The sequence below is a fragment of the Rhinopithecus bieti genome, unplaced genomic scaffold, assembly GCF_001698545.2.
Source record: "Rhinopithecus bieti isolate Rb0 unplaced genomic scaffold, ASM169854v2 scaffold_10088, whole genome shotgun sequence".
In the NCBI taxonomy this organism is placed as follows: domain Eukaryota; kingdom Metazoa; phylum Chordata; class Mammalia; order Primates; family Cercopithecidae; genus Rhinopithecus; species Rhinopithecus bieti.
In genome coordinates this window covers 120,882-134,721 of record NW_016806409.1, presented here as the reverse complement: position 1 = coordinate 134,721, position 13,840 = coordinate 120,882, and the positions used below count along the sequence as shown (strand labels likewise).

General features: G+C 46.9%; 1 protein-coding gene across 1 annotated transcript in view; it reads left to right on the top strand.

Moving 5' to 3' along the window:
• Nucleotides 1–329: 329 nt before the first annotated feature.
• Nucleotides 330–13,840, top strand: part of LSM12 (LSM12 homolog) — a 36,439-nt gene continuing 22,928 nt past the window's right edge. The window contains exons 1-2 of the mRNA XM_017876014.1: nucleotides 330–594; nucleotides 3,547–3,680. Coding sequence (XP_017731503.1) covers nucleotides 471–594; nucleotides 3,547–3,680 — 258 coding nt within the window. The 5' untranslated portion in view covers nucleotides 330–470. The remainder of the gene's footprint in view (nucleotides 595–3,546; nucleotides 3,681–13,840) is intronic.

The following is a 13,840-nucleotide window of genomic DNA, read 5'->3' as shown; positions in this document are numbered from 1 at the left end:
AAGTGCTGGTATTACAGGCGTGAGCCACCGCTCCCGGCCGTTATAATCATCTTGTCCAAGTATCGTTAAGTCCTCTGAGGCTCTGATTCCTTATATGCAAAATGGGGTTAATATATTTTATAAAATTCATTCATTAAACTCTTGTGTGGAAGGTGTGTATATAATGGAGACTGCAGCTCTCTCCTCTTTCTCCCTTTCATTCCACGTAGGTCATTTATCCTTAACTTCTAAAATGGACTCTACAAGCATTTAACCGAGCGGACGCAGCTATACAAATATTTTTCAGATTCCCCTTTATTTCCTCTTCTTTCCTAGTCCACCTAGGCTCCCTATCCACCCAGAGTCAGACCACGCCCCGGCGTGTGACGCAAGCACGCTCCGTGCGTCGCGGCGCGTCGCGGCGCTCACTAGGGGCCCGGCTTTCGCCCGCTGCTGCCGCCGCCGCCGCCGGCCGCGGCTGCACTCCCAAGATGGCGGCTCCTCCGGGCGAGTACTTCAGCGTTGGGAGCCAGGTGTCGTGCCGGACGTGCCAGGAGCAGCGGCTGCAGGGCGAGGTGGTAGCCTTTGACTACCAATCCAAAATGCTGGCTTTAAGTATCCTTCCCTGCGTGAAGCCCGAGTCCGGGCCGGCGTGTAGGTGCAGTGGTCGGGGGGTGGGGGACGACGGCGGCGGCTGGGGCTCTCTCCGGGCCTAGGGGCGACCGGCTACCGCGGCGCCCGGGGCGCATGCGCATGGCCCTGAGTTCCCCTCCCCCTCCCGCGGGCCCTTCGGTCAGCTTTGGGGATCCTGTCTCCCCTTGCGGGAGCTGGGGCTTTACCGAGGATCAGTGGGTGGAGGAGGGCTTGACACGGGGATGGCTTTTCGGGAGGAACGTTATGAGAGGGGACACAGTGATTAGGAGAGGGAGTGGTGTTGGGAGGGGGCTGGTGGATTGGAGCCCGGATGGAAAGGAGGGGCCGGTGAAATATTATGGGGAGGGGTGTTTAGGGTAAGGAACTGCTGGTAGGGCAAAGGTATGGAATTCAGGAGGGCATGTGCACTGATGGGATTTCGTCCAAGGAAGGGCGGTGGGATGGTGACCAAATTGGTCCTTGCCTGTTTTGGGGGAGAGTAAGTGCAGGGCAGAGTTTGTATCTGAACTGGGGATAGTGGCTTGTTTCGCTGATGCGTGTGTTTGTGTGGTGGTGGGGGGGCTTGCTGACTTTTAGGCTTCTCGGTCATTTGGAAATCGCTGTTTGGGGGATGTTTGCATTGGAAACCTGTTCCAGAGAGGGCTTGCCGGGGCTTACGTGGGTTGGGGATGTGTGAGTTACAGGTGAAAGAGTGAAGTTCTCATGCTGCCTTGATCAGTCCAGCACATGGAGTCCTTTTACGTAGTAGTAGCAGCCTCCCTTTTGAAAGCAGCAATGTTAAATTGATTGGAAAAAGTGGTCTGCTTCTTTGGGGTGGGAATGACTTCTGAATTACTCCAGGAAACTCAGTCTTGGAAACGAAACGCTTCCTTGTTGGGATAAATGTGCCACAGCTTCCCCTTTCATGGGAGCTACAGGTGGGTTTATTGGAATCTTGAAGGAGTAATTTTTTATGGTATCTTTTTTTTTTTAAGATGGAGTCTCGCTCTGTCCCTAGGCTGGAGTGCGGTGACGCGATCTTGGCTCACTGCAGCCTCCGACTCCCTGGTTCAAGCGATTCTCCTGCCTCAGCCTCCGGAGTGGCTGGGATTACAGGCACGCGCCACCACGCCCAGCTAATTTTTGTATCTTTTTTTTTTTTAACAGAGATGGAGTATCACCATGTTGGCCAGGATGGTCTCGAACTCCTGACCTCGTGATCTGCCCGCCTCGGCCTCCCAAAGTGCTGGAATTACAGGCCTGAGACACCGCCCGGCTTTTTTTTTTTTTTTTTTTTTTTTTTTTTGAGACGGAGTTTCACTCCTGTTGCCCAGGCTGGAGTGCAATGGTTTGATTTGGGCTCACTGCAACTTCTGCCTCCCAGGTTCAAGCGATTCTCCTGCTTCAGCCTCCCTAGTAGCTGGGATTACAGGCATGCGTCACCACACCCGGCTGATTTTGTATTTTTTTTTTAGTAGAGACGGGGTTTCTCCATGTTAGTCAGGCTGGTCTCAAACTGCTGACCTCAGGTGATCTGCCTGCCTTGACCTCCCAAATTGCTGGGATTACAGACGTGAGCCACCGTGCCCGGCCATGGCATCTTTCAAAATGAAGTTTCCTACTGAGTCTACTGCCTTTGAGTGGCAAGTATTTTAATTCATTTAACCACTGCTTGTAGATTTCTAGTTTAGGAAGATGTCCTTTGAAACTAATTACAGTAAGAGTAGTTGCTTTTTTTTTTGAGATGGAGTCTCGCTCTGTTGTCCAGGCTGGAGTGGTGCAGGGGTGAGTGGTGCGATCTCGGCTCGCTGCAAACTCCACCTCCCAGGTTCACGCCATTCTCCTGCCCCAGCCTCCTGAGTAGCTGGGACTACAGGCACCCGCCACGATGCCCAGCTAATTTTTTGTATTTTTAGTAGAGACAGGGTTTCACTGTGTTAGCCTGGATGGTCTCGATCTCCTGGCCTTGTGATCTGCCCGCCTTGGCCTCCCAAAGTGCTGGGATTACAGGCGTGAGCCACTGTGCTAACAATAGTTGCTTTTTCAAAAAATAAGAGGTTACACCTGGAAGAAATAAGACCTTTTACATTAGTGGTTTAGTTGGAAGGGTCTTGGAACTAGGAAATACTTTTTTTTTTTTTTTGACGGAGTCTCTCTCTGTCACCTAGGCTGGAGTGCAGTGGCACGATCTCAGCTCACTGCAACCTCCGCCTCCTGTGTTCAAGTGATTCTCCTACCTCAGGCTCCAGAGTAGCTGGGATTACAGGCATGTGCCACCACACCCGGCTAACTTTTTTTTGGTAGTGACGGGGTTTCGCCATGTTGGCCAGGCTGGTCTCGAACTCCTGACCTCATGTGATTCGCCTGCCTCAGCCTCCCAAAGTGCTGGGATTACAGGCGTGAGCCATTGCGCCTGGCTGAATTACTCAATTTTTAATTGACATACAGTAGGCTCTTAAATGTTTGGAGAATGAGAGGTGAATGAATGAATGAATGGATTAACTGGCTGGGTCACCTTGGGTGAATTTCCTTTCCAGTGTGTAGTTTTCTCCTTTGCAAAATGGGAAAGCTCACATCTGAAAGAGTAAAAAGAACATTGTGCAGATACAGAGAGTATTATACGAAGAACAGAAAGGTCTAGTTCTTTTGTCTGACTCGTAGGTTTAAGACAAACGCATTAAATCTGTGTTATGCCTCCCCATAAAGCCAGTAGAGAGAAGGTGACAGAACTCCTTTGGAAGCTTCCAAGGATTTGGGCGGGAGGAAGGTGACAGGCAGAGATTTCCTGAGGAGAACTATGATTCTTACAAGGCCTTCATGGCTCCTGGCCTGCCTTTTACAAGCGTTGTGTGAATTGTGTTTTCTGTGCCCCTTTTGGGATGTGTCAGTGCCTCTGCTTGTCCTATTTTTCCTTAACTTTTTTTTTCTCACCAGAATGTCCCTCTTCCAGTGGAAAGCCCAACCATGCAGACATCTTGCTCATAAACTTACAGTATGTTTCAGAAGTGGAAATAATTAATGACCGAACAGAAACCCCTCCTCCCCTAGCTTCACTCAATGTTAGTAAGGTAAGGATTAAAGGGCAGATTTAGCTTTCTAAAATGATGGGAAAAATGAGTCTCATTGAGTCTTGGTGATACGTTGTTGTCTATTTTTCATTGTTTTAAGGGACTTAAAATTGTTTGTTGTGATATCTTTTAAAATATATACATTTAGTTTTCTCTTTATTTCTGGATGCTGTCAGTAAATCTTAAGAAATAGCTTAACTCCCAAATAAGTTGAGAGCTTGCTTCTGCCTTTATGAAACAGGACTTTTTAAATCTTGGAGTTCATTATGAACTTCTGGTGGTGCTGGGGTTTGGGTGGTGGCATTGCCTATGAACGTCTTCAAATTGTGTATATGTGGATGTGTGCATACGTGAATATATGCATTTTCTGCGTGAAGATCTGAAGTGTTTTTCAGATTCTTGGAGGGTTTCATGACTTATAAAAGTTTGAAAGCCACTGTCTTAAAGGTTCTTTTTTGTCTTTATGTTTGAATTTTGAGTTCTAACAATTACATGCCTAGCATATTTTAATCTTGCACATACAAGTTGATCTCTGGGAACCCCCAAGTCACTTTTGTGTGTGTATGTGTGAGACAGGGTCTTGCTTTGGTTGAACTTGAACACCTGGGCTCAAGTGACCCTCCTGCCTCAGCCTTCTGAGCAACTGCGATTACATGCATGTGCCCAAGTCTTTTTTTTTTTTTTTTTTTTGAGCCATTGCGCCCAGCCTTTTTTTTTTGAGACAGAGTCTCTCTCTGTCGCCCAGGCTGGAGTGCAGTGACGCGATCTCAGCTCACTGTAATCTCTGCCTCCCGGGTTAAGTGATTCTCATGCCTCAGCCTCTGGAGTAGTTGGGACTACAGGTGTGCTCTACCACACCTGGCCAAATTTTTTTTTTTTTGGAGACAGGCGCACACTGCCACACCCGGCTAATTTTTTGTATTTTAGTAGAGATGAGGTTTCACTGTGTTGCTCAGGCTGGTCTTGAACTCCTGAGCTCAGGCAATCCACTTGCCTCGGCCTCCCAAAGTGGTAAGGTTATAGGTGTGAGCCACCACTTCTAGCTCAATTTTTGTATTATTAGTAGAGACGGGGTTTCACCATGCTAACCAGGCTGGTCTTGAACTTCTAACCTCAAGTGATCTATCTGCCTGCCTTGGCTTCCCAAAGTGCTGGGATTACAGGTGTGGGCCACCATGCCTGGCTCTAAGTCACTTTTTTGACAATTCCATTTATTTAGTCAAAATTGATGTTGATCAATAATAATGCCCCAAGCCCTGTCATAACCTGTGCTGTCCCGTGTACTTGGAACATTTTCTTTTTTTTTTTTTTTATTTTATTTGAAACGGAGTCTTGCTTTGTCGCCTGGGCTGGAGTGCAGTGGCCGGATCTCAGCTCACTGCAAGCTCCGCCTCCCAGGTTCATGCCATTCTCCTGCCTCAGCCTCCCGAGTAGCTGGGACCACAGGCGCCCGCCACCTCGCGTGGCTAATTTTTTGTATTTTAGTAGAGATGGGGTTTCAACGTGTTAGCCAGGATGGTCTCGATCTCCTGACCTCGTGATCCGCCCGTCTCGGCCTCCCAAAGTGCTGGGATTACAGGCTTGAGCCACCGCGCCCGGCCTTGGAACATTTTTCCTTCCAGAATGACTGGAGCCTTACCACCCATCAGGACTCAGTTAAATGGCATGTCTTCCAAGAAGTCTTCTCTGATCACCCAGGCTAAAGCAACTTGCCTGCATTATTCTCTCTCATAGTACCTTGTCCTTCACAGTTAAGGTGACCGTATCATTTGTAGTCCAACCTGAGACATTTTTGAGAGTAAAGGGGAATGCTTTTATTTTATACTGGGACAACAGGTATAGATTAGGTTACCCTACTCATAGCTTTTTTTGTAATTACATATTTGTTTGCTTGTCTAGTGTCTGTCTCACTGAACTTTATTCTGCAGGGATGGGGACCAATACCTCTTTTATTTACTATTGAATATACAGAGGCTTGCACAGAGTATTTAGTAAATATTTGTTGGATGGCCGAGCGCGGTGGCTCAAGCCTGTAATCCCAGCACTTTGGGAGGCCGAGACGGGTGGATCACGAGGTCAGGAGATCGAGACCATCCTGGCTAACACGGTGAAACCCCGTCTCTACTAAAAAAAAATACAAAAAACTAGCCGGGCGAGGTGGCGGCGCCTGTAGTCCCAGCTACTTGGGAGGCTGAGGCAGGAGAATGGCTAAAACCCAGGAGGCGGAGCTTGCAGTGAGTCGAGATCCGGCCACTGCACTCCAGCCCGGGCGAGAGACCGAGACTCCGTCTCAAAAAAAAAAAAAAAAAAAATTGGTTGGATGAATAAGTTATGCTTCTGATTTTAGTAACAGGTACCTTTCATTAAGTCTCTCAGATTAGTGTGGTGGAAGTTTTTCCTTCTAGAGGAGTCTTGGAATAATGTGTATTACTTTGCCTCTCTTGGGAATGTGGTGTGTTCTGTACAGTACAGCAAAGCAAGGAAACACTGAGGCAACTAAAATAATAGAGGGTAACTGAGGCTAGTGAATGTCGTTACCTCAGATCTGGAGCTCCTGTCTTGTCAGATTCCAGGGAAATGCCACACATTTTTTAGTGATGGCCAGGGACAGATTTGGAAGGCTATTGAGTTTCATATGGGTGTTGCCTTATATGGATATCCCATTCTTTGAAGCCTATAGGTTTTTGAAACCTTGGCTTAGTAATATACCTTCTACCAGAGTATAGGAGCTCTTTGGGTGTCTTCTGTAAGGTCATGAAATTTTAAAAGACTTGAGAAATAATTTATTCCTAGTTTTTTTTTGAGATGGAGTTTTGCTCCTGTTGCCCAGGCTGGAGTGCGATGGCGCAATCTGGGCTCACGGCAACCTCCGCCTCCTGGTACAAGTGATTCTCCTGCCTCAGCCTCCCAAGTAGCTGAGATTACAGGCATGCACAACCACACCCAGCTAATTTTGTATTTTTAGTAGAGACAGGGTTTCTCCATGTTGGTCAAGCTGGTCTCAAACTCCCGACCTCAGGTGATCTGCCGCCTCAGCCTCCCAAAGTGCTGGGATTACAGGTGTGAGCCACTGCACCTAGCCTTATTCCTAGTATATTGAAGAACCAAATAGGCTCTGAGTTATTTTTTGGTGTTTATAGGGTATGAGAAGTCTGTCACTAGATCTTTAGTGAGTAGTAAAGATGTGAAAGAGAGATGATTTTCTGAAGTTAGAAAGTTGGCTCTTGTGACCAAACAAGTGCCACCATTTAGAGGGGGTGGGGTAGTGTGGGTGGGACTGTTAAGTAGGAGCTGTTAAGAAGCAGTTCTCTTCTTATATTTGACCTCAGATAGAAATAGCTCTTGGTTAGTTTGGATTATCTTTGCCTTTAGGGTTTTGCTTTCTGCTGGTCAGTTTTCCTTGTTTACTAGCATTGTGGTAGACTAGCTGATTACCCACTCTTTGAGGAAAGCAACAGGAGGTAATAGCTTGGGGAGCACCAGAAATCTTTACTTTTCTTACTCTATGGCCTGCTTGCCAAATCTTGAAAAAGGTTTGCTGGGAAGAGGAGTCAGAAACTGAAAACTAAAATTAGGTTGGAGGGTTATCTTTGGATTTCGTTTATTCATTCTTCCGTTTACAGAGATGTTTATGAGTAAGCTATATTGGCTTTCCTTTGAAACCAACCTTTTAGGATGCTTTGCGATTCCTCTTTGGAGACTGACTTAGAATTAGAGAGAACCTGTTGGGCTATTGCTGAAGAAAACAGCTATTTTGGGCAGCTATTAATATGTTACATGAATGCCATGAAAAGTTCATCTCATTTTTAAGAGCATGGACTTGAGTTTTTCTTAAGCTGAAGGATCATTTAGGCATGTGGAAGGGAACTAACATACTCTGGGATGTCTGGAAGAAAACTGTTGAAATTTCAGATGCTTGCAGTCTGGAGAAGCACTACTTGTCTATTCTAACTTTAGTCAAAGGTATCATCACATATTGGCTCATCTTGCTGACATAGTAAGTGATCTGCTTAATTAAACCTGTTAATATGAACCGGTTATTTGTTGACTCTGACCTATCAGGAAATGGAAGAGAACGGCTTATACAGGAAATACTTAATAGCTCAACTGGGAAAAGTATAAACTAGAAACTTCTTGGAAATTGACCTGTTTTGCTTTCGAATGATAGTTCATTTCAGGCTAAGAAGTCTTATTTCTGTTTTTTTTTTTTTTTTTTTTTAAATGGAGTCTCGCTCTGTTGTGGGGTGTGCAGTGGCGGGATTTTGGCTCACTGCAAGCTTCGCCTCCCGGGTTTACGCCATTCTCCTGCCTCAGCCTCCTGAGCAGCTGGCACTACAGGTGCCCGCCACCTCGCCCGGCTAGTTTTTTGTACCGGGTTTCACTGTGTTAGCCAGGATGGTCTTGATCTCCTGACCTCGTGATCCACCCGTCTCGGCCTCCCAAAGTGCTGGGATTACAGGCTTGAGCCACCGCGCCTGGCCAAAGTCTTATTTCTGTCTCCAGCAGTAGCATGTAAGAGGAAGCTTGGGAGAGGACAGTAGGGGTTGCAGTAGGGGGAATTCTTTTTTTTTGAGACAGGGTCTCAGTCTATTGCCCAGGCTGGAGTAAAGTGGCGTGATCTCGGCTCATTGCAACCTCTGATCCTTGAGGTTCATGGGTTTCTCCTGCCTCAGCCTCCTGAGTAGCTGGGATTAAAAGCGCCCGCTGCCACCACGCCTGGTTAATTTTTGTATTTTTAGTAGAGACTGGGTTTTGCCATGTTGACCAGGCTGGCCTTGAACTCCTGACCTCAGATAATCCACCTGCCTGGGCCTTCTAAAGTGTTAGGATTACAGGCGTGAGCCCCTGCACCTGGCCAAGTCCCCTTTGTGCTTGGCCCAAGGAACTCATAATTTGGCGACATGAAGTACCCTAAATAATGTATAATGCTAAGTTATGTTTCGTGTGTGTGTGTGTGTGTGTGTCTGTGTGTATGTGTTCTGTTTTTTAGAGATACAGTCTTGTTCTGGTGACCAGGCTAGAGTGCAGTAGCATGATCATAACTCACTGCATCTTTGAACTCCTGGGCTCATAGGCTCAAGTGATCCACCCACCTCAGCTTCCTGAGTAGCTGGGACTACAAGCTCCCATCACCACACCTGGATAGCTGTTTTGTTTCTTTTTAGCTAGTCTCGCACTGTGCCCAGGCTGGAGTGCAATGATACAATCACAGCTCACTGCAGCCTCAACCTCCAGGGCTCACCCAATTGATCCTTCCACCTCTCCTCCCAAGTAGCTGGGACTACAGGCACACACCACCACACCTGGCTAATTTTTTTTCTTTTTCGAGATGGAGTCTCACCCTGTTGCCCAGGCCGGAGTGCAATGGTGCCGTGGTCTCAGCTCACTGCAACCTCTTCCTCCTAGGTTCAAGCAATTCTCCTGTCTCAGCCTCCCAAGTAGCTGGGATTACAGGTGTGTGCCACCATGCCTGGCTAATTTTTTATATCTTTAGTAGAGATGGAGTTTCACCTTGTTGACCAGGCTGATCTCGAACTCCTGACCTTGTGATCTGCCTGCCTCGGCCTCCCAAAGTGCTGGGTTTACAGGCATGAGCCACCGCGCCCGGCCTAATGTTTTTTGTTTATTTTTTTTGTAGAGACGGGGTCTTACTATGTGGCCCAGGATGGTCTCTAACTCCTGGGCTCAAGCAATCCTCCTTCCTTGGCTTCCCAAAGTATTGAAATTACAGGTGTGAGCCACTGGCCCAGCCCCTAGGTAACATTTCTAAGTAAAGAAAAACATCTATATTCTGTGGTCAGGGGTAGGGTAGTCTAGTAGAAACGACTTAGGAATGAACCAAGTAGATCAGTCTTTAAAGTCATTAGACTTGGCAGAAGTTAGTTAATGTCTCCCAGGTTTTTTTATTGTAACTAACTAATGCTCATTGAATTATGGGATGAGATAAGGCAGGGGAAGGAGGGCAGTGTGACAAAGGGCCCATAGAATATTTATACCATTACATTAGGCTCTCACTTGACGTCGTTGGTAGGTTCTTGGAAACTTCGACTTTATGTATTATTATTATTTTTTTTTTTTTTGAGACGGAGTTTTCGCTCTGTCTCCTAGGCTGCAGTGCAGTAGCACTATCTCGGCTTACTGCAACCTCTTCCTCCCGGGTTCAAGCATTTCTCTGCCTTAGCCTCCAGAGTAGCTGGGATTCCAGGCATCTGCCACCACACCTGGCTAATTTTTGTATTTTTAGTAGAGACGGGGTTTCACCATCTTGACCAGGGTGGTCTTTAACTCCTGACCTTGTGATCCACCCACCTTGGCCTCCCAAAGTGCTGGAATTACAGGTGTGAGCCACTGCGCCCAACACATTATAATTTTTTTTTTAAGATGGAGTCTTGGCCGGATGCGGTTGGCTCACGCCTGTAATCCCAACACTTTGGGAGGCTGAGGCGGGCGGATCACGAGGTCAGGAGATTGAGACCATCCTGGCTAACGTGGTGAAACCCCGTCTCTACTAAAAATACAAAAAATTAGCCGGGTGTGGTGGCAGGCGCCTGTAGTCGAAGCTACTTGGGAGGCTGAGGCAGGAGAATGGTGTGAACTTGGGAGGTGGAGCTTGTAGTGAGCCGAGTTGGCGCCACTGCAATCTAGCCTGGGCGACAGAGCGAGACTCCGTCTCAGAAAAAAAAAAGAGTCTTACTAGCCGGGCGTGGTGGCTCGTGCCTGTATTCCAAGAAATTTGGGAGACCAAGGTGGGCGGATTGCCTGAGCTCAGGAGTTTGACACCAGCCTGGGCAACGTGGGGAAACCCTGTCTCTACTAAAATACAAAAAAAAAAAAAAATTAGCTGGCCATGGCAGCATGCACCTGTAGTCCCAGCCACTCAGGAGGCTGAGGGAGAATTGCTTGAATCCGGGAGGTGGAGATTGCAGTGAGCCAAGATAGTGCCACTGCACTCCAGCCTGGGGACAGAGTGAGACTCCGTCTCAAAAAAAAAAAAAAGAGTCTCACTGTGTTGCCCAGGCTGGAGTACCATGGGGCGACCTCAGCTCACTGCAACCTCCGCCTCCTGTGCTTAAGCAGTTCTCCTGTCTCAGCCTCCGGAGTAGCTGGGAGTACAGGTGCGCCCCACCACGTCTGGCTTATTTTTTTATTTTTTTGAGACAGAGTTTCACTCTTGCTGCCCAGTCTGGAGTACAATGGCATGATTTCGGCTCACCGCAACCTCTGCCTCCCGGGTTCAAGCGATTCTCCTGCCTCAGCCTCCGATGTACTTGGGATTACAGGCATGTACCACCACACCTGGCTAATTTTGTATTTTTAGTAACGACAGGGTTTCTCCATGTTGGTCAGACTGGTCTTGAACTCCCGATCTCAGGTGATTCGCGCGTCTCAGCCTCCCAAAATGCTAGGATTGCAGGTGTGAGCCACTGCACCGGGCGATTTTTTTTTTTTTTTTTTTTTTTTTTTCTGTTTTTGGAGACAGAGTTTTCCTTTGTCACCAAGGCTGGAGTGCAGTGGTGCAATCTCAGCTCACTGCAACCTCCACCTCCTGGGTTCAAGCAGTTCTGCCTCAGCCTCCTGAGTAGCTGGGACCACAGGTGCATGCCACCATGCCCGGCTAATTTTTGTATTTTCAGTAGAGACGGGCTTTCACCATATTGGCCAGGCTGGTCTCAAATTCTTGCCCTCGTGATCTGCCCACCTTGGCCTCCCAAAGTGCTGAAATTACAGGCGTGAGCCAACGCACCCAGCCAATTTTTTGTATTTTTAGTAGAAATGGGGTTTCACCATGTTGGCCAGGCTGTCTTCGAACTCTGACCTCAAGTGATCCACCCACCTCTGTCTCCCAAAATGCTGAGATTACAGGCATGAGCCATTGCGCCCGGCCCCCACAACATTTTTTTTCCCCTCATCAATGTTGTAAGAAAATGATGTTGAATGGCCAGGCACAGTGACTCACGCCTGTAATCCCAGCACTTTGGGAGGCTGAGACCGCAGATCATGAGGTTGGGAGATTGAGGCCATCCTGGCTAACATGGTGAAACCCCATCTCTACTAAAAATACAAAAAAAAAAAAATATCTGGGCATAGGTTGTACGTATGGCCTGTAGTCCCAGCTACTCGGGAGGCTGAGGCGGGAGAATGGTGTAAAAGCCGGGAGGCAGAGCTTGCAGTGAGCCAATATTGTGCCACTGCACTCCAGCCTGGGAGACAGCAAGACTCCATCTCAAAAAAAAAAAAAGAAAGAAACAAAAAAAATGATGTTGAATGAAATGACATTGTTCGAGGAAGTGGTATATTTTGTCAGTGTTCCCTAGCTTTGCATCTGACATTCAGAGATTGGAACTTGCCAGCCAAAGACTGGAGAAAATCAGAATTATACTGGATACCATTAATATGTAATATCATTAAAAGATATTTTTAAGAGACCTCTGGTGACACCAGAATTAACATTTATTTCCAAGGCGGCGTTATCAAGTGGCATAGTTAATTGAACACTTGCCTGAGTCCTGGAGGTTAGGTTGAGTAGTCGCAGAACTGAAGTGTCTGTGCTTTCCACCACTGAGTCACTTAGGAAGGGACTTGTTGACATAGCCAAGTCCAATGGATGTATTCATTTGTTTAGATGATAAAGTCTTTTTTTTTTTTTTTTTTTTGAGATGGGGTTTCGCTCTTGTTGCCCAGGCTGGAATACAGTGACGTGATCTTGGCTCACCGTAACCTCCACCTCCCGGATTCAAGTGATTTTCTCCTGCCTCAGCCACTCGAGTAGCTGGGATTACAGGCATGCACCACCACGCCTGGCTAATTTTGTATTTTTAGTAGAGACCGGGTTTCTCCATGTTGGTCAGGCTGGTCTCAAATTCCTGACCTCAGGTTATCCGCCTGCCTAGGCCTCCCAAAGTGTGGGATTACAGGTGTGAGCCACCGTGCCCAGTGATATGTTAAGTTTTATTACTTTCATGAGTTGGAGAATACTTTTCTAGAGTAGCTGTTAGAGGAAAGGGATGGTCAGCAGGAAAAGAGACAGAGCATGGAAAATAGAAATACACAGGTAATACAGAGTTTGGGCAGTCACCTCCCTTACCAAACCACGGACTGATCTCTTAGCTTCTTTTATCCGTTTATTATCCATTGATTCATTATTAACAAGTAGAAAGTGATCAAATGGAACCAGGAAGAAGAGATTCAAAGGACTTATCCTTGGCTCCCAGTAATAAACTAGTTTGCTGCCATTGAATTAAAATGATTATCTGGAGATAGATCTGGGAGTAGAGGGGCCTGGTAAAGCTGAGAAGGTGGAAAAGTCACAAGATTCACTTTTTTTTTTTTTTTTTTTTGAGACAGAGTCTTGCTCTGTTGCTCAGGCTGGAGTGCAGTGACGTGATCATAGTTCACTGCAGCCTCAACCTCCCAATCTCAAGCAGTCCTTCTCTTTACCCTCCTGAGTAACTGGGACTACAAGTGTGTGCCACCACATCCAGCTAATTAAAAAAAAATTTTTTTTTGTCTCAGGGGAGTAGAGACATGGTCTCGCTCTATTGCTCATGCTGGTCTCAAACTCCTGGCCTCAAGTGTTCCTCCCACCTCAGCCTCCCAAAGTGGTGGGATTATGGGAGTAAGCTACTGCGCCCAGCCAGAGTTTACTTTTTTTTTTTAGACGGAGTTTTTTTACTCTTCTTGCCCAGACTGGGGAACCTCCGCCTCCCGATTTCAAGTGATTCTGCTGCCTCAGCCTCCTGAGTAGCTGGGATTACAGGCATGCACCACCACACTCAGCTAATTTTTTTTTTTTGTATTTTTAGTAGAGGTGGGGTTTCTCCATGTTGGTCAGGCTGGTCTCAAACTCCTGACCTCAGGTGATCTGCCCACCTCAGCCTCCCAAAGTGCTGGGATTACAGGCATGAGCCACCACGCCCTACCCAGGGTACCTTTAGGTATCATGTCACATTGAGGGAAGAATTTGTTTTTATTTTGAATTCTACCAGTTTCACAGCTAAAATTCAGTATGACCCTATGGCTTTCTGGTGATTTGAGGGTTAAACCCAAGTATCAGTAAATTCCTGGGGTTGATATGATAATTATTGCATTGTGGCCTATGTTTGTGGACATAGCCTATTAGCAGGGCTCTTGGTTATATCTATTTATTTATTTATTTATTT